This window comes from Tachysurus fulvidraco, chromosome 9 (genome assembly GCF_022655615.1).
Source record: "Tachysurus fulvidraco isolate hzauxx_2018 chromosome 9, HZAU_PFXX_2.0, whole genome shotgun sequence".
NCBI classification, from domain to species: Eukaryota; Metazoa; Chordata; class Actinopteri; order Siluriformes; family Bagridae; genus Tachysurus; species Tachysurus fulvidraco.
In genome coordinates, this window is record NC_062526.1 from 28,610,542 (window position 1) to 28,628,972 (window position 18,431).

Genomic DNA, 18,431 nt, shown 5'->3' on the forward strand with positions numbered 1-18,431 from the left:
CAGGTTGGTTGTTACACGATTTCTGTACTTTATTAGGTCCTGGTGTTTGTATACATGTTTGTATACATGAACACCGCTGTCTCTGGCATCCATGTAGAAGCAATGGTCGGGCTCAAAACCGTAAATAAAAACTTAAAAACGTAATTAGCACCGTATTGAATCCGGAGAGGCCGCTGCGTGCTACTGCCGCGCCGCCATCTTGAATTTCACGCCTCCCTCCCAGACGCGTTGAACGAGTTCTACGCTCGGTTCGAGGTACAGAACAACGTTACGCCAAGGAAGACCATCCCTCGTCCCGACGACCAGGTACTCTGTCTATCCACGGCCGACGTGAGGAGATCTCTATGCAGAGTTAACCCACGGAAGGCTGCTGGACCAGACAACATTCCTGGCAGGGTGCTCAGAGAATGTGCGGAACAGCTAGCGGATGTCTTTACGGACATCTTCAACATTTCCCTGAGCAGCGCCGTTGTTCCTACGTGCCTCAAAACTACCACCATCGTTCCTGTCCCAAAGAAGTCTACAGTGTCTTGCCTCAATGACTATCGTCCCGTTGCACTCACACCCATAGTTATGAAGTGCTTCGAGAAGCTCGTCATGAGGCACATCAAGACCCAGCTACCACCCTCACTTGACCCCCTACAGTTCGCGTATCGTCCAAACCGCTCCACAGACGATGCCATTACCACAGCCCTCCACTTAGCCCTCACCCATCTGGACAATAAGGACACTTATGTACGAATGCTGTTCATAGACTTTAGTTCAGCATTCAATACAATCATCCCTCAGCACCTGATTGGGAAGCTGAGCCTGCTGGGACTAAACACCTCCCTCTGCAACTGGATCCTGGACTTCCTGACTGGGAGACCTCAGTCAGTCTGGATCGGGAACAGCATCTCCAGCACCACCACACTGAACACTGGAGCTCCTCAAGGCTGCGTGCTCAGTCCACTGCTGTTCACTCTGCTGACTCACGACTGTGCAGCAATGCACAGATCGAATCATATTATTAAGTTCGCCGATGACACGACCGTGGTGGGTCTCATCAACAAGAACGACGAGTCAGCATACAGGGAGGAGGTGCAACAACTAACTGCCTGGTGTAGAGCCAACAACCTTTCTCTGAATGTGGACAAAACTAAAGAGATGGTTGTGGACTTCAGGAGAGCACAGAGCGACCACTCTCCGCTGAACATCGACGGATCATCTGTAGAGATCGTCAAGAGCACCAAATTTCTGGGTGTTCATCTAGCGGAGAACCTCACCTGGTCACTCAACACCAGCGCCATCACCAAGAAAGCCCAGCAGCGTCTCTACTTCCTCCGAAGGCTGAGAAAGGCACATCTCCCTCCCCCAACCCTGACCATGTTCTACAGAGGGACCATTGAGAGCATCCTGAGCAGCTGCATCACTGTCTGGTTTGGGAACTGTACGATCTCGGATCGCAAAACCCTGCAGCGGATAGTGAGGACAGCGGAGAAGATCATTGGGGTCTCTCTTCCCTCTATCATGGACACTTACACCACACGCTGCGTCCGCAAAGGCAACAGCATTGTGGATGACCCCACACACCCCTCACACACACTCTTCACCCTCCTGCCGTCTGGAAAAAGGTACCGAAGCATTCGGGCCCTCACGACCAGACTGCGTAACAGTTTCTTCCCACAAGCCATCAGACTTCTCAATAACCGAACTGTACTATACTGAGCACAACATACACACACATCATCTGTATGGACTGCACAGACCCTCACAAAACACACACACTGTTTTGCACACTTTTCTGCTGTTTTTGCACATATTGGACAATATCTCAGTCATCTGCTGTTTTTTGCACAACTCCATATATAATCCAAAGGACCTGCTGCTAAGAACCTGCTGCTGTTCATTCTTTTACTGCACAAAATACTGTTTGAACATTCAGTATTTACACCGGTCGGTCGGCGCTGTTTCTGTTACTGTTTATTGTCTTTTGTGTATTGCATTTTTTGTACTTTTTGTATTGTCTTGTAACTTAATGTCTGCACTGTTTTTTGTCCTGCACTGTCTTTTGTCCTGCACTGTCTTGCTTGTCTTGTCCTGCACTGTTTGCACCAGGTTGCACAGTTGCACTTTATGTGGCTAAGACTACTTACATGTCCTTAGCCCTGTCTTTGTTTTATGTAGCACCTTGATCCTGGAGAAACGATGTCTCATTTCACTGTGTACTGCAACAGCTATATATGGTTGAAATGACAATAAAAAGCTTCTTGACACTCACACCCATTGTAATGTAGTGCTCCTAAAACTAAAGAGATGGTCGTTGACTCCAGGAGAGCACAGAGCTATCACAATCCATTGAATTCCTGGGTGTTCATCTGGTGGAGAACTTCACCTGTTCACTGAACACCAGCTCCATCACCAAGAAAGCCCAGCAATGTCTTTACTTCTTACAAAGGGAGAGGGAACACACACACACACACACACACACACACACACACACACACACACACACACACACACACACACACACACACACACAATACTGACTACATTTTACAGAGAGAATATTGAGAGCATTCTGAGCAGCTGCATCATGGTCTGGTTTTGGAATTGCACCATGACGGATCACAAGACCCTGCAGCGGATAGTGAGGACAGCTGAGAAGATCATTGGAGTCTCTCTTCCCTCTATCACAGACATTTACACATCTGCTAATCCAACATTTACTGCATCTGCTTGAAGTGAAGAACAGAGATGATGATGAGCAGATTTCCACACTGTTAGCAGAACCACAGCAGCTGAACACACGTACAGTAAGATATAAACTGCAGGAGATACAGATCTCTCTGGACAGGAGAAATGATCACAGCCATCAGACATCAGAACTCTGCCAGGTTCATCAATACAGCATTTCTCTAATGCCTACAGAATTTAAAGTAAAACAGAAAATGCAAAAAATCATAAACGAATAACTTATGGCTCAGAAGCTCTGGTGATTTTATAGTTTATAGAACTATACCTATTTTGAGTGACAGTATAATAAATATGATGTCATTGTGGGAAGAAAAGGCCTAAACTAAATATCCCCATCTCATGTGTTCTTGACTGGACTGATGGGACACTGGTTTCTGTAATGGTAATTCATGGAGAATAGAAAATTACAACCAACAACATATAATTAACTGACCAAATGTTAGTTAGACCAAATGTATATTTATTAGAAATGTCACTACAAAAACCCACCAGGTTGGTCACAAACATATTCAGCTCTTAGTGTTTGTCCTGCAGTCTGTAAGGCTGTCCATTTATATCCTTAATCCATTTGTATAAGGATTAAAGATTTAAACACTTATTTAAGCATTTTTTTAAGGATTTCTTTTTTTAATTATGGTAAGTCATCATGATGATAATAAAAGAGTCAGAGGACTATACTGTGTGTGAATAAGAAATCTTGTCACTGCAATTAGAGGACTAAAATTTTTAATGAAATAACCATTGATGGAGACACTGCATTTACTTTTACCCAGCAATTGCCACAAGGTGGCGCCAAATAAATTGTACTTATTTTCTCATGTGTTGAAATACTTTGACCATGTTATTTCCCCATAATTAATTTTTCTTCCTTCCTTTCCACATATCTTTATAAAAAAAATTAGAGTAGTGTTTTAGACTCATGCTATCTTAAGTATGTAACCTAGTAAAACAGAGTTAATGTATTCAATGATAGAAACTTAAAAGGACTTTGAATGTCACTCTGGATAAGGGGGTCTGCCAAATGCTGTAATGTAATGTTTACGGTGTGCAAATGTAAAATAAGGACATGCATTTGCAAATTTCTGTACAGGAAGATGGGTCCTTGTTTCCTATCTGTACTGAGCAAAATGTATGTGTATGTGCTATGAATGCAGAGATAGTCTGTAGCCTATAATATTTATTTTATTGAGGTGTGTGTGTGTGTGGGGGGGGTAGTATAAAGGGAAAATAGCAAAGCAGACTTACATCTACACCCACCTTTAGAAGAAATTCTACTCTGACAGAGCCCACTGACCACAGCAAAAGAAAACAATATACAGTATTTTGGAAAAGACTGTTATTGTTGTGGCAAGAACTGTCACAGTTAGGAGACTGCAGAGCACCAAAAATAGTAACCTGAATCAGAAATATATGCTAGGGGCTGAACTCTCCGTGATAACCAACAGACCAGTCGAAGATCACTTAAGAGGAATTAGAAAAATAGTTACTGAATTCACACACCATCACACTGATGTCACAGATATAATTAACACCGAGTACAGAACCAGTTGGGTAGCTCTGCTCTTTACACCTAGGGTGAAATCTGATTCCCGAAGTCTCCACCTCTGAATGGTGGAGCTTTTTGTCTCTGCATGTACCTCGTCAACGCCTACTTTACCATTCAAGAAGATCTAACATCATCACCGCGGAGGCAGAGAAATGTGGGTTGAGATGTCTGTATGCACTCATGAAACAGCCTAGACTGGTTCTGTAGTGTTCCCAAGCCATGATGAGTTGGGATGAGTGCAAAAGGGCAGTGCCTGCACTTTGAGGACTGTTATACAGTATGTCAAGAAGGCTAAAGGTTCACTTAAAGGTTCATGTGCTGTCCCCATGAATCACCCACGGGACATTCTAAATATTTGAGAGACTCGAATTTTATGAGAGTACTCCTCTGCTGGAGAGAAAACAGAAGACAAATTTGACGAGTGGAGAGAACAATTTTACGCGAACTGTAGGGGGTCAAGTGAGGGTGGTAGCTGGGTCTTGATGTGCCTCGTGCCTCGTGCTTCGAGAAGCTCGTCATGAGGCACATCAAGACCCAGCTACCACCCTCACTTGACCCCCTACAGTTCGCGTATCGTCCAAACCGCTCCACAGACGATGCCATTACCACAGCCCTCCACTTAGCCCTCACCCATCTGGACAATAAGGACACTTATGTACGAATGCTGTTCATAGACTTTAGTTCAGCATTCAATACAATCATCCCTCAGCACCTGATTGGGAAGCTGAGCCTGCTGGGACTAAACACCTCCCTCTGCAACTGGATCCTGGACTTCCTGACTGGGAGACCTCAGTCAGTCCGGATCGGGAACAGCATCTCCAGCACCACCACACTGAACACTGGAGCTCCTCAAGGCTGCGTGCTCAGTCCACTGCTGTTCACTCTGCTGACTCACGACTGTGCAGCAATGCACAGATCGAATCATATTATTAAGTTCGCCGATGACACGACCGTGGTGGGTCTCATCAACAAGAACGACGAGTCAGCATACAGGGAGGAGGTGCAACAACTAACTGCCTGGTGTAGAGCCAACAACCTTTCTCTGAATGTGGACAAAACTAAAGAGATGGTTGTGGACTTCAGGAGAGCACAGAGCGACCACTCTCCGCTGGACATCGACGGATCATCTGTAGAGATCGTCAAGAGCACCAAATTTCTGGGTGTTCATCTAGCGGAGAACCTCACCTGGTCACTCAACACCAGCGCCATCACCAAGAAAGCCCAGCAGCGTCTCTACTTCCTCCGAAGGCTGAGAAAGGCACATCTCCCTCCCCCAACCCTGACCATGTTCTACAGAGGGACCATTGAGAGCATCCTGAGCAGCTGCATCACTGTCTGGTTTGGGAACTGTACGATCTCGGATCGCAAAACCCTGCAGCGGATAGTGAGGACAGCGGAGAAGATCATTGGGGTCTCTCTTCCCTCTATCATGGACACTTACACCACACGCTGCGTCCGCAAAGGCAACAGCATTGTGGATGACCCCACACACCCCTCACACACACTCTTCACCCTCCTGCCGTCTGGAAAAAGGTACCGAAGCATTCGGGCCCTCACGACCAGACTGCGTAACAGTTTCTTCCCACAAGCCATCAGACTTCTCAATAACCGAACTGTACTATACTGAGCACAACATACACACACATCATCTGTATGGACTGCACAGACCCTCACAAAACACACACACTGTTTTGCACACTTTTCTGCTGTTTTTGCACATATTGGACAATATCTCAGTCATCTGCTGTTTTTTGCACAACTCCATATATAATCCAAAGGACCTGCTGCTAAGAACCTGCTGCTGTTCATTCTTTTACTGCACAAAATACTGTTTGAACATTCAGTATTTACACTGGTCGGTCGGCGCTGTTTCTGTTACTGTTTATTGTCTTTTGTGTATTGCATTTTTTGTACTTTTTGTATTGTCTTGTAACTTAATGTCTGCACTGTATTTTGTCCTGCACTGTCTTTTGTCCTGCACTGTCTTGCTTGTCTTGTCCTGCACTGTTTGCACCAGGTTGCACAGTTGCACTTTATGTGGCTAAGACTACTTACATGTCCTTAGCCCTGTCTTTGTTTTATGTAGCACCTTGATCCTGGAGAAACGTTGTCTCATTTCACTGTGTACTGCAACAGCTATATATGGTTGAAATGACAATAAAAAGCTTCTTGACTTGACTTGACTTGACAATTTTGAGACATGGACTTTCTGCCTGATCCAACCCAATTCAATTCAATTCAAGTTTTATTTGTATAGCGCTTTTTACAATGGGCTTTGTCTTAAAGCAGCTTTACAGAACATAAACATAGAACAGAAGGTAAACATAAAGAGAAATATAGAGAATTAATATAGTAAAAATTCAAGATTTATTTATCCCCCTATGAGCAAGTCTGAGGTGACTCAGGCAGCAGTGGCAAGGAAAAACTCCCTTAAATTGGTAAGGAAGAAACCTTGAGAGGAACCGGACTCAAAGGGGAACCCATCCTCATATGGGTGACACTGGGGATGTGATTATAAATATACAGTCAAACAAGTGTTGAATTGGTGTAAAGGTCACATGGAGTTCAGATCTACTCTTGGTATCATAGAGTCCAACTGGAACCGGTAGATCTGTAGATGTCTCAGGATTCTCAGAGTCAGCCTCATCTCAGTGGAGGTCCAAAATCTTCATCGCACGGAAGATGATCGGAGCTGGTACAATGTCTGGATGCCTCGGGATGGGTGTGAAAGAGAAAAGCAGTATAGAGGGATTAACATATCTGCTGTTCATAAAGATGTGCAAGTCTGATGTAATGATGCATAATTTTATGAGATATATTATGTGTGTGTGTATGCCTGACTAAAGAGATGAGTTTTTAATCTGCTTTTGAACTGGGAAAGTGTGTCTGAGCCCCGAACACTATCAGGAAGACTATTCCAAAGTTTAGGAGCTAAATAAGAAAACGCTCTACCACCTTTAGTAGACTTAGATATTCTGGGAACTAGCAGAAGTCCTGAGTTTTGTGATCTCAGAGAGCGTGAAGGATTGTAACGTGTTAGAAGACTAGTTAGATACATGGGAGCTAAACCATTAAGAGCCTTGTACGTAAGTAGCAGCAGTTTGTAATCAGTTCTAAACTTAACAGGTAGCCAGTGTAGAGATGATAAAATTGGGGTTATACTTTCTTGTCCTAGTGAGAACTCTGACAGCTGCATTTTGGACTAACTGTAACCTATTTATTAAAGATGCAGGACAACCACCTAGTAATGCATTACAATAGTCCAGTCTAGAGGTCATGAAGGCATGAACTAGCTTCTCAGCATCAGATACAGACAGGATGTTTCTCAGCTTGGCAATGTTTCTAAGGTGGAAGAAGGCTGTTTTGGTAGTATGGGTGATATGATTTTCAAAACACAAGATGCTGTCTAATATAACACCGAGGTCTTTCACCGTTGAGCTACTAGTAACAGTACATTCCTCTAAATGGAAGTTAAATTGTGAGAGTTTCTGTGTACTGGTTTTTGGACCTATAAATTTAAGTAGTATTTCTGTCTTATTAGAGTTTAACAACAGAAAGTTGCAGCTCATCCAGTCTTTTATCCCTCTAATGCATTGAGTTAATTTGGACACTGTGGCTATTTCATCTGGTTTTGATGAGATATATAACTGTGTATCATCAGCATAACAGTGGAAACTAATCCCATGTCTTATAATAATGACCAGACCGTCTCCATGGTTTTGGAGAAACATTTCATTTCACTATGTACTGCGTCACCTACATAGGATTGAAATGACAATACAAGCTTCTTGATTTGACTTGATTTGGTGTCACAGAAGGGTGTGATTATAAATATACAGTCTGACAATTGTGTATTGATAAGGAGGACCTTCACTGAGACGTCCAAACTCTATGATAAAGAACACAAATTATTATATCTTTTATTTTCTTGGTGAAAATCTGTTGGTCTTGTTGATGCATGTTAATTTGGAACAAGTGAAAAAAAAAAGATTAATGCAGAGTCTTCTAATATCTGCAGAGTTACAGTTATTTAACGAGCAAAACTTTCAGTAATGTTTAATTTTATGGTCGAATAATCGTCCAATAAATTGTATGTAAACTGTTAATAAAATATGCAAAAAAAATACAATATAAACTAATTATTCAATCCATATTATAATTTTTTGTAGCAAATATAATTACTACAATTTACATACAATACAGTACAGTTCACAATATATTGGGGGTTGAAATTTGATTTGTTGTAGAAGCTGAAATTATATATAACAGCAATATTTACTGTAGGGACATTAACAGAAGGTGTAAAAGAGACTTTTCATGAAAGAACATTGATTAATGCAGAGTCTGTCTGGAATATTTGTAGAGTTACTGTTAATTTAACACACCTCCTGAACCACGGATAAAACAGAGCATAAATAACTGGATTAATGGTGGAATTAAAGTAAAGTATGATCATAAGTTTCTGAAATGTTTCTGTCTGTATTTCAATAACATCACCTAATAAACTGTAAATAAAATATGGAAGTAAACACACCAGAAACACAGACACTAAAATACCGAGGACTTTAGCTGCTTTTCTCTCAGATTTAATGGAGTATGAGGTGATTTTCTGTGTTTTACGCCGTGTGTGATTATTAAGCTCTCTGATAGCAGTGGCATGTTTCTTAGCAATCACAAAAACTAGAGTATACAATATGATTATGACAGAAAGTGGAAATATAAACAATACCACAAGATCAATTACAGACCAAACCTCATTCACAATGAATAAACATTCTCCAGGACACATTACAGAACCTGTGAAGTTTCCACTGAAATAGATGAATGTTAAGTTATAGGCCACCACCAGACACCAGTCAAAAACTATTACAACAGCAGTGATCCTCACAGAGACTCTAGAAGAGTAGAGAAAGGGATTTGAGAGAGCCAAATATCGATCCACAGCAATTAGAGTGATAGTATAGATTGATATGATTGTAAGGAAACCATCAATGAACCAAAAACTGATGCAGAAATCTCTCCCAAAAATCCAGCATAACTCGATCATCCAGATTAACACCGGCGGCATCACTAAAGCACCGACAAGGAAATCCGACACAGCCAGAGAGAGCAGTAGCATGTTTGTTGGTGTGTGAAGCTGCTTGAAGTGAAGAACAGAGATGATGATGAGCAGATTTCCACACATTGTTAGGAAAACCACAGCAGCTGAACACACGTACAGTAAGATATAAACTGCAGGAGATACAGATCTCTCTGGACAGGAGAAATGATCACAGCCATCAGACTGATTAAACTCTGTCAGGTTCATCAATACAGCATTTCTATAATGTCTACAGAGTAGTAAAACAGAAAATGCAAGAAATTCTAATCGAATAACTTATGGCTCAGAAGCTCTGGTGATTTTATAGTTTATAGAAATTAGTCACGCCTCCCAAAGTTGAGTGACAGTATAATAGATATGATGCCATGGCTTGTGGGAACAAAAGGCCTAAACTAAATATCCCCATCTCATGTGTTCTTGACTGGACTGATGAGACACTGGTTGCTGTAACGGTATTTCATGGAGAATAGAAAATTAAAACCAACAACATTCAATGCAGTGAACATTAGACAAGTATATAATAAATGTGTTAATTATATTTATTAGAAATGTCACTACAAAAACCCACCACATTGGTCACAAACAGATTCAGTTCTTAGTGTTTGTCCTGCAGCCAGTAAGGCTGTCCATCTCACATTCCAGATAATTTTAAACCACGGCTAAAACAGAGCATAAAGAAACACATTAATATCTGGACAACTATAATGCATTACAAAAATGTAAATATAATTTTTATTGTGTGAAGGTGAACAAGGCTGATTTTGTGTCTGTAATTAATCAACATTAATCCTTATCCTGCTCTATTGGGAGTAATTACGGGATGCAGTAAACTGTGTGTTTCATAATTAAACATTCAATATTTAAAATAATGATGCTGATATAAGCATTTTTAAGGATTTATGAATTTTAAGTATTTTAAGGAATTTAAAGGATTAAAGATTTAAATGATGGTTTAAGAATTTTTTAAAGAAGTTTCTTTTATTAGTTATGGTAAATCACCATGAATATAAAAGAGGCAAAGACGGCAACCAAAAGCAGTGAAATTTCAATATTCTTATTACCAGAGTTGTCATATAATATATAATATAAAACGTCTTGTTTTAAATTCTCACTGAGGGCTAAGCCCCCCTAAAGATGAAATCCTAAAACCGCCCCTGCCCTACACTCGTAATATATTAATTCATTAAAAAAAAAAAAAAAAAAACGGTGTCACCCTCATGTCCATGTGTCACGATGTGAAACTGTTTTTTTTTTTTGTGTCACGATGTGAAAAATTTTCTTGGTGAAAATCTGTTTGTCTTGTTGATGCATGTTAATTTGGAACAAGTGAAAAAAAAAGATTAATGCAGAGTCTTCTAATATCTGCAGAGTTACAGTTATTTAACACACCTCCTGAAAATGGATAAAACAGAGCATAAATAACTGGATTAATGGTGGAATTAAGATAAAGTACGAGTAAAACGACTAAAACAGAGCATATAATCCATGACAAATATGTAAATATAATTTTTCTCGTGTGAAGATGAACAATGCTGATTTTGTGTCTGTAATTAATAAACATAAATCCTTACAGAATATTAAATATCCTGTTCTATTGTCTGTAGTTATTTGATGTAGTTTATAATTAAACTTTTTGAAGGATTGTAAGGAATTTTATTAGTATTATTATTTCCCTTCCGGAACTCGAGCTGCGTCGAAATGCTATGGGAACACCCTCTGCGTGACACACTGCACCACGTGTGTAATCTGACCAATAGGCGTTGGGATGTGACGTCATCGGCGGGTGACATCGCGTAAACAGGAAGCTACAAATGGCTGCGAGATGGACAAGACGCTAGCTTCTGCTTGTTCAGGAAAGCGCTGTTTTTCCGATACTGTGTTTCTGATGGAGTGATGGCTAGCAGACAGAATTTCCGTAAGTGTGTTTTTCTGTGTCCCCTTTTCATTACCGGGAAGGATTCGCATGATCGGTGTGTTGTTTGCTTGGGAGTGGAGCATGCACAATCGGCTCTTGAGGGAGTCGATTGTTCGCACTGTAGTCGCATGGCTATGAGCACGCTTCGCTCTCGGAGAGCGCTCTTCGAGAAGAGCTCTCTCCCTCGTGGCTCCGGTCCCGCTCTTGCCGAGGCAAAGCGGCACTAGCACTTGTGGGGCTCGCAGGTCAATTTGGCAGCTTGATTGGAGGCGGATGAGTCCTCTCTAGCCTCGTCTGCAGAATCGAGCTCCGGCTCTCGCTGAGAAGCAGGCCCGATGGCTGCTTCTTCTCCCGGCGTGAGCAGCGCGGCATTACATGTCTCTCCCTCCGAGGAAGGAGAGCTGATGGATGCTAGAGAGCCTGTGGGCTCCTCACAGGCTGTGCTGTACGAGGAGCTCCTCGAGGTCGTGACACAAGCCATAGCCAAGCTGGATTTAGATTGGCCGGTGGAGCAGCAGAAGCAGCGCACACCCAGTAAGCTGGATGAGTGTTTCCTGCGCCCTGTGTCACTTCTTGGGTGCCGGGGCCTGCCACTTTTTCCCACCCAGATCCTGGGAAACCCCGTACTCGGCATGCACTTCTCCTCGTCACTTCTCGCTCTACGCAAATGTGGCTGAGGCTAAGGCGTGCGGCTATGGGGCGATGCCGCGTGTGGAAGAGACACTGGCTAGCTATCTCGCTAAAGGCTCCGGTGTTCCATACTAAGCTGCTACGTGCTACGTCAGCCTTAGTGGGGTAAGGCTTACACGGCAGCAGGTCAGGCCGCAGGCTGCCTCCACAGCATGGGTGTGTTGCACGCTTACCAGGCTGACCTGCTACGAGATTTGGGTGAGGAACTTAGCTCCGGGACCGCTGATATTGAAGAGTTGCGTTGGACTGCCGACTTGACTCTTCGGGCCACGAAACACACGGCGCAGGCCGTTGGTTGTTCCATGGCGGCCCTGGTGGCCATTGAAAGGCATCTGTGGCTCACCTTATCCGGCCTAAGGGCCCAAGGCGACGCTCTGGGCCCAAGATGGAGCAGGATGACCTGAGGGTCACCCTCGCCTCCAACAAATGGGCAGTGGTGCGTAGACTCTGTCAGACTATGGTTGGGTGGATGGGGCACACCTCACGTTACGGTGCCCATCCCTCTCCTGCACCACCAGGGCGCTGGGCCGTTGGCTCTGCCACAAGATGTGCTCCAGAGAACGGCCCCCAACCAGTGGGCACCTCCCTTCACTTCTGCCCAAAGTCTCGGTATGGATGGGGGAGACCCGCCGCCTCTTAGGAGGTGTCAATGGCCGCAGTATGTTGCTCCGGCCATTCAGGTCATGGAGGCCGGTCTGGCAGCCCTGCCACAGGATGTGCCTCAGGGCGCAGCTTCCCTCCAGTGGTTCGCTCCCCACCTTTCCACTCGAAGGTTCGTTGTGGAGGGGGAGGGTCCGCCACCTCTCGCAAGGCACCATCAGCAGCAGGGCTCAGCCCCAGCTGTCCTGAGTGGGTCAGAGGCCAGCCCCGAGGGGCTGGTTCCCCTGAGGAACTTTCTGACAGCTTGGGAGGAGCTGCCAGGAGTCTCCCTGTGGGTCCTGCGGATCATAGAGGACGGCTACACGGTTCAGTTCGTATCCTCTCCTCCCTGTTTCAATGGGATGTGTCCCACCCTGGTGGGACCCGGGCAGGCTCTGGTCCTGGAATGGGAAGTGCACACACTCCTGAGGAAAGGAACCATCGAGGTGGTTCCCCCCTTTGTTCGAGTGTCAGGGTTCTACAGCCCGTACATTGTCATTCCAAAGAAGGATGGCGGGTTGTGTCCCATTCTAGATCTACGCTCCTGCACACGAGGCCCCTCCAGTGGTGGCTCCGGGAGATGGGGTTTTATCTCAGGGGAAACCCATATCGTTCCATCAAGGTCTCGCGGCGTGCCCTTCGGGCCTTGGATGTTTGGAAAGACCGAACGTTTCTGTCCCAAGGCCCCATGTTGGGGGCTCCATGTCATCACGTGATGCTAATGATGGACACTTCCCTCACGGGGTGGGGTGCGGTCATGAGTGGCCACGCCGCCCAGGGTCTGTGGAGCGGCCCATGTCTCTCGTGGCACATAAATTGCCTGGAGATGATGACGGTGTTTTTGGGGTTAAAAACTTCCTCCCGGACCTAAGAGTTTGCCACATATTGGTCCGTGTGGACAATATTGCGGTGGTCTCCTATATCAACCACCAAGGGCCCGTCCGATCTCGCCCTTTGTACAAGCTAGAACAAGCGACCCTCTTGTGCTCTCGGGACAGACTCCTTTCTTTGAGGCCCATTTATATCCCGGGATGATTGAATGTTAGAGCAGATGCCCTGTCGAGGCAGGGGCCGAGGCCTGGGGAATGGCTTCTCCACCCTGAGGTGGTGGAATTCATATGGCAGAGGTTCGACAGAGCCCAGGTGGATCTGTTTGCGACCCGGGAAACCTCGCACTGTCTCCTCTGGTTTTCTCTCTCTCTCACCCAGCCTCATTAGGTCTGGATGCCATGGTGCAGTCGTGGCTGAGGCTACGCCTGTACACCTTTCCCCCAATTGCACTGCTCCCTGGAGTTCTGGAGAGAGTTCATCAGGATGGAGTCCGTCTCCTCCTGGTAGCACCTCCATGGCCGGGCAAGCCATGGTTTGTGGATCTGGTGTCCCTACTCGGGGGCCCTCCGTGGGAAATTCCTCCCAGGATGGATCTCCTCTCACAGGCAGGCAGAACCCTGGTGCACCCCCACCCAGAGCTGTGGAGGCTGTGGCTGTGGCCCCTGAGGGTGCACAGTTCATAGCGGCTGGTCTCACTACTGAGGTAGTAGAGACCCTTCTCCACTCCAGAGCTTCCTCCACGAGGAGGTCGTTCGCCGCACTGTTTACATCGTGGTGTGAGCACCATGGCCTGGAACCAGTTAACTGCCTGATCGGCTCAGTTCTGGAGTTCTTACAGGAACAGTTTGCCGCTGGGTTAACCCCCTCGACCCTGAAGGTTTACGTGTCCGCAATCGTGGCATAAAGCACCCCGCTGGTTGGGCAGTCACTGGGTAGGCACCCATTGGTGACACGTTTCCTCCGTGGCGCCCGGAGGCTGAGGCCCGGGACGTGACCCAGAGTGCCTGTCTGGGATCTGGCAGTTGTGCTGGTGGCTCTATCAGAGCCCCCCTTCGAGCCATTGACCAAAATGACCCTTAGGTTTCTGTCTATTAAGACCACCTTCCTCTGGCGATTACCTCCCTGAAGAGGATCGGGGATCTGCAAGCCCTGTCCGTGGCCCCGTCTCACCTGGAGTTTGCCCCTGGCATGGCCAGAGTGTTTCTCTATCCGAAACCTGGGTACGTACCGAAGGTGCCTTCGGCCCCTTCATGACCTCTCATGTTGCAGGCATTCTGCCCTCCTCCGTTTGCAGCCCCCGAACAGTAACGACAGAACCGACAATGTCCAGTGCGGGTACTGGTCACTTACCTCCGCAGGATGAGTCCGTGGAGAAAGTCGGAGCAGCTGCTCGTCTGCTACTGCCCTAACAGGAAGGGTTTCCTGGCCAATAAGCAGATGTTGAACAGATGGGTGGTGGATGCGATTGTGTCGGCTCACAAGTCCTCTGGCCTCCCTGCACCGCTCGGGGTCCAAGCTCACTCCACCCGGAGTGTGGCGGCCTCTACGGCCTGGTCCGCTGGAGTGGCACTCCAAGACATCTGTGACGCTGAGGGTTGGTCCCCCCCACTGACCTGTGTCAGGCTATGACCTTGACCTCAGAGCCACCCCGGGCTCCTCTGTCCTACGTGCGGGTGCCGAGGCCCTCACTCTCTAAGCTTGGTCTGGTCAGTGTGGCGTGATTGGACACTCGTTCCCATAGCATTTCGACGCAGCTCGAGTTCCGAAAGGGAACGTCTCTAGGTTACAAACATAACCCTAGTTTCCTGAGGAACAAGATGCTGTGTCTCTGTGCCACACTCCCTGCATCCCTGCGGCGCTTACCTTCTCTCACAGGAGCTAGCGTCTTGTCCATCTCGCAGCCATTTGTAGATTCCTGTTTACGCGACGTCACCCGCCGATGACGTCACGTCCCAATGCCTATTGGTCAGATTACACACGTGGTTCAGAGTGCGGTCACGCAGAGGGTGTTCCCATAGCGTTTCAATTCAATTCAATTCAAGTTTATTTGTATAGCGCTTTTTACAATAGACATTGTCTCAAAGCAGCTTTACAGAACATAAACATAGAGCAGAAGGTAAACATAATTAATGATAAAGGAAATAATGAATAATAAAAGAAATAAGAATTTACAGAATAAAAATTCTAGGTTATTATTAGATGTATATAGTTCACAATGTGTATGTATTTATTCCCCTATGAGCAAGTCTGAGGTGACTCAGGCAGCAGTGGCAAGGAAAAACTTTCTTAAATTGGTAAAGGAAGAAACCTTGAGAGGAACCGGACTCAAGGGGGAACCCATCCTCATATGGGTGACACTGGGAGTGTGATTGTAATATACAGTCATTTAAATGTTGTATTGGTGTAAGGATCATGGACTTCGGATCTCCTTAGTATCACAGAGTCTAACTGGAGATGTCTCAGGATTCTTAGAGTCGGCCTCGGCTCAGTGGACGTCCAAAGGCTTCGTCCCATAGAGGACGTTGGGAGCTGGTACAATGTCTGGATGCCTCGGGATGGGTACAAAGAGAGAAGCAGTGGAAAGGGATTAACATATCTGCTGTTCATAAAAATGTGCCGGTCTTATGTACTGGTGCATGATATTATGGGATGTATTATGTGTACGCCTGACTAAAGAGATGAGTTTTTAATCTACATTTAAACTGGGAAACTGAGTCTGGGAAACTGTGTCTGAGCCCCGAACACTATCAGGAAGACTATTCCAAAGTTTGGGAGCTAAATACGAAAACGCTCTACCACCTTTAGTAGACTTAGATATTCTGGGAACTACCAAAAGTCCTGAGTTTTGTGATCTCAGAGAGCGTGAAGGATTGTAACGTGTTAGAAGACTAGTTAGATACATGGGAGCTAAACCATTAAGAGCCTTGTACGTAAGTAGCAGCAGTTTGTAGTCAATTCTAAACTTAACAGGTAGGCAGTGTAGAGATGATAAAATTGGGGTTATATGGTCATACTTTCTTGTGCTAGTGAGAACTCTGGCAGCTGCATTTTGGACTAACTGTAACCTATTTATTAAAGATGCAGGACAACCACCTAGCAATGCATTACAATAGTCCAGTCTAGAGGTCATGAATGCATGAACTAGCTTCTCAGCATCAGATACAGACAGGATGTTTCTCAGCTTGGCAATATTTCTAAAGTGGAAGAAGGCTGTTTTGGTAGTATGGGTGATATGATTTTTAAAAGACAAGTTGCTGTCTAATATAACACCGAGGTCTTTCACTGTCGAGCTACTAGTAACAGTACATTCCTCTAAATGGGAGTTAAGTTGTGAGAGTTTCTGTGCACTGGTTTTTGGACCTATAAGTAGTATTTCTGTCTTATTAGAGTTTAACAATAGAAAGTTGCAGCTCATCCAGTCTTTTATCTCTCTAAGGCATTGAGTTAATTTGGACACTGTGGCTATTTCATCTGGTTTTGATGAGATATATAACTGTGTGTCATCAGCATAACAATGGAAACTAATCCCATGTCTTCTAATAATGTTTCCTAATGGAGCTTACTTAATGAAGCATGTATATAGAGAAAAGCAGAGGTCTGAGAACTGATCCTTGAGGGACCCCATAATTAACTGGTAATAAACTGGAGGATTCACCATTTAATTCTACAAAATGGTATCGATCAGTCAGGTAGGATCTAAGCCAGCTTAAAGCCTGTCCATGAATACCTGTGTAATTTTGTAAGCGATCTAGAAGAATGTTGTGGTCTATAGTGTCGAATGCAGCACTAAGTTCAAGTAGAACTAATAGTGACATACAGTCTTGGTCCGAAGCTAAGAACAAGTAGTTTGTAACTTTAACAAGTGCAGTTTCTGTGCTATGATGGGGCCTGAAACCTGACTGAAACTCTTCAAGGATGTTGTTCTCCTGTAAGAAGGAGCTCAGTTGAACAGACACAACCTTTTCAAGTATTTTAGACATAAACGGAAGGTGTGAGATAGGTCTGTAATTTGATAGTTCATTAGGATCTAATTTAGGTTTTTTGATGAGTGGCCTAATAACTGCCAACTTAAAAGACTTCAGGACGTAACCTAAAGATAACGAGGAGTTAATGATATTAAGAAGAGGCTCACCAGCTTTATGTAATACTTCTTTCAGTAGTTTAGTTGGGATGGGGTCTAGTGAACATGTTGTTGATTTAGCTGTAGTAATAAGTTTTCTAACTCTTCCTGTCCTGTACTTGTAAAGCTATGTAAATCCTTAGGTGAGATTGTGTCACTGTTCCATTCACCACAGGACCATACTGTCAAATCCTGTGTTTGTCCTGCAGTCAGTAAGGCTGTCCATCTCACATTTTAGATTATTTTAAACCATTGCTAAAACAGAGCATAAAGAAACATTTATATCTGAATCACTATAATGCATGACAAATATGTAAATATATTTTTTCTTGTGTGAAGATGAAGAATGCTGATTTTGTGTCTGTAAATAATAAACATTAATCCTTATAGAATATCAAATATCCTGCTCTATTGGGGGTAATTAAGGGATGTAGTAAACTGTGTGATTCATATTTAAACATTCAGCATTTAAAATAATGAAGCTGATATAAGCATTTTAAGGATTTACGAATTTAAAGCATTAAAGATTAAAATGCTGATTCAAGGATTTTCGTTTTTTAGTTATAGTAAGTCATCATGATGGTAATAAAAGAGGCAGAGGACTTTATCTGCTTTTTTAATCACATTTCAAGTCTCAGGTATTTAATGTGTGAACAAGAAATCATGTCACAGCAATTAGAGGACTAGCATTTTAAATGAAATTACCAGTGATGGAGACACTGCATTTACTGTTATCCAGCATACTAATTGCCACAAGGTGGCTCCAAATAAATTGTACTTATTTTCTCATGTGTTGAAATACTTTGACCATATTATTATAGAATTAATTTTACTCATGCAAAATGCAAGAGAC

At 44.3% G+C, this 18,431-nt stretch overlaps 1 protein-coding gene across 1 annotated transcript; it reads right to left on the reverse strand.

Annotated features, from left to right (window-relative positions):
• Positions 1-8,597: 8,597 nt before the first annotated feature.
• Positions 8,598-9,590, reverse strand: LOC113651767 (trace amine-associated receptor 13c-like). Its single transcript, XM_027160615.2, has one exon. It carries the CDS (start codon positions 9,588-9,590, stop codon positions 8,598-8,600), a length of 993 nt encoding a protein of 330 aa, XP_027016416.2.
• Positions 9,591-18,431: the final 8,841 nt, after the last annotated feature.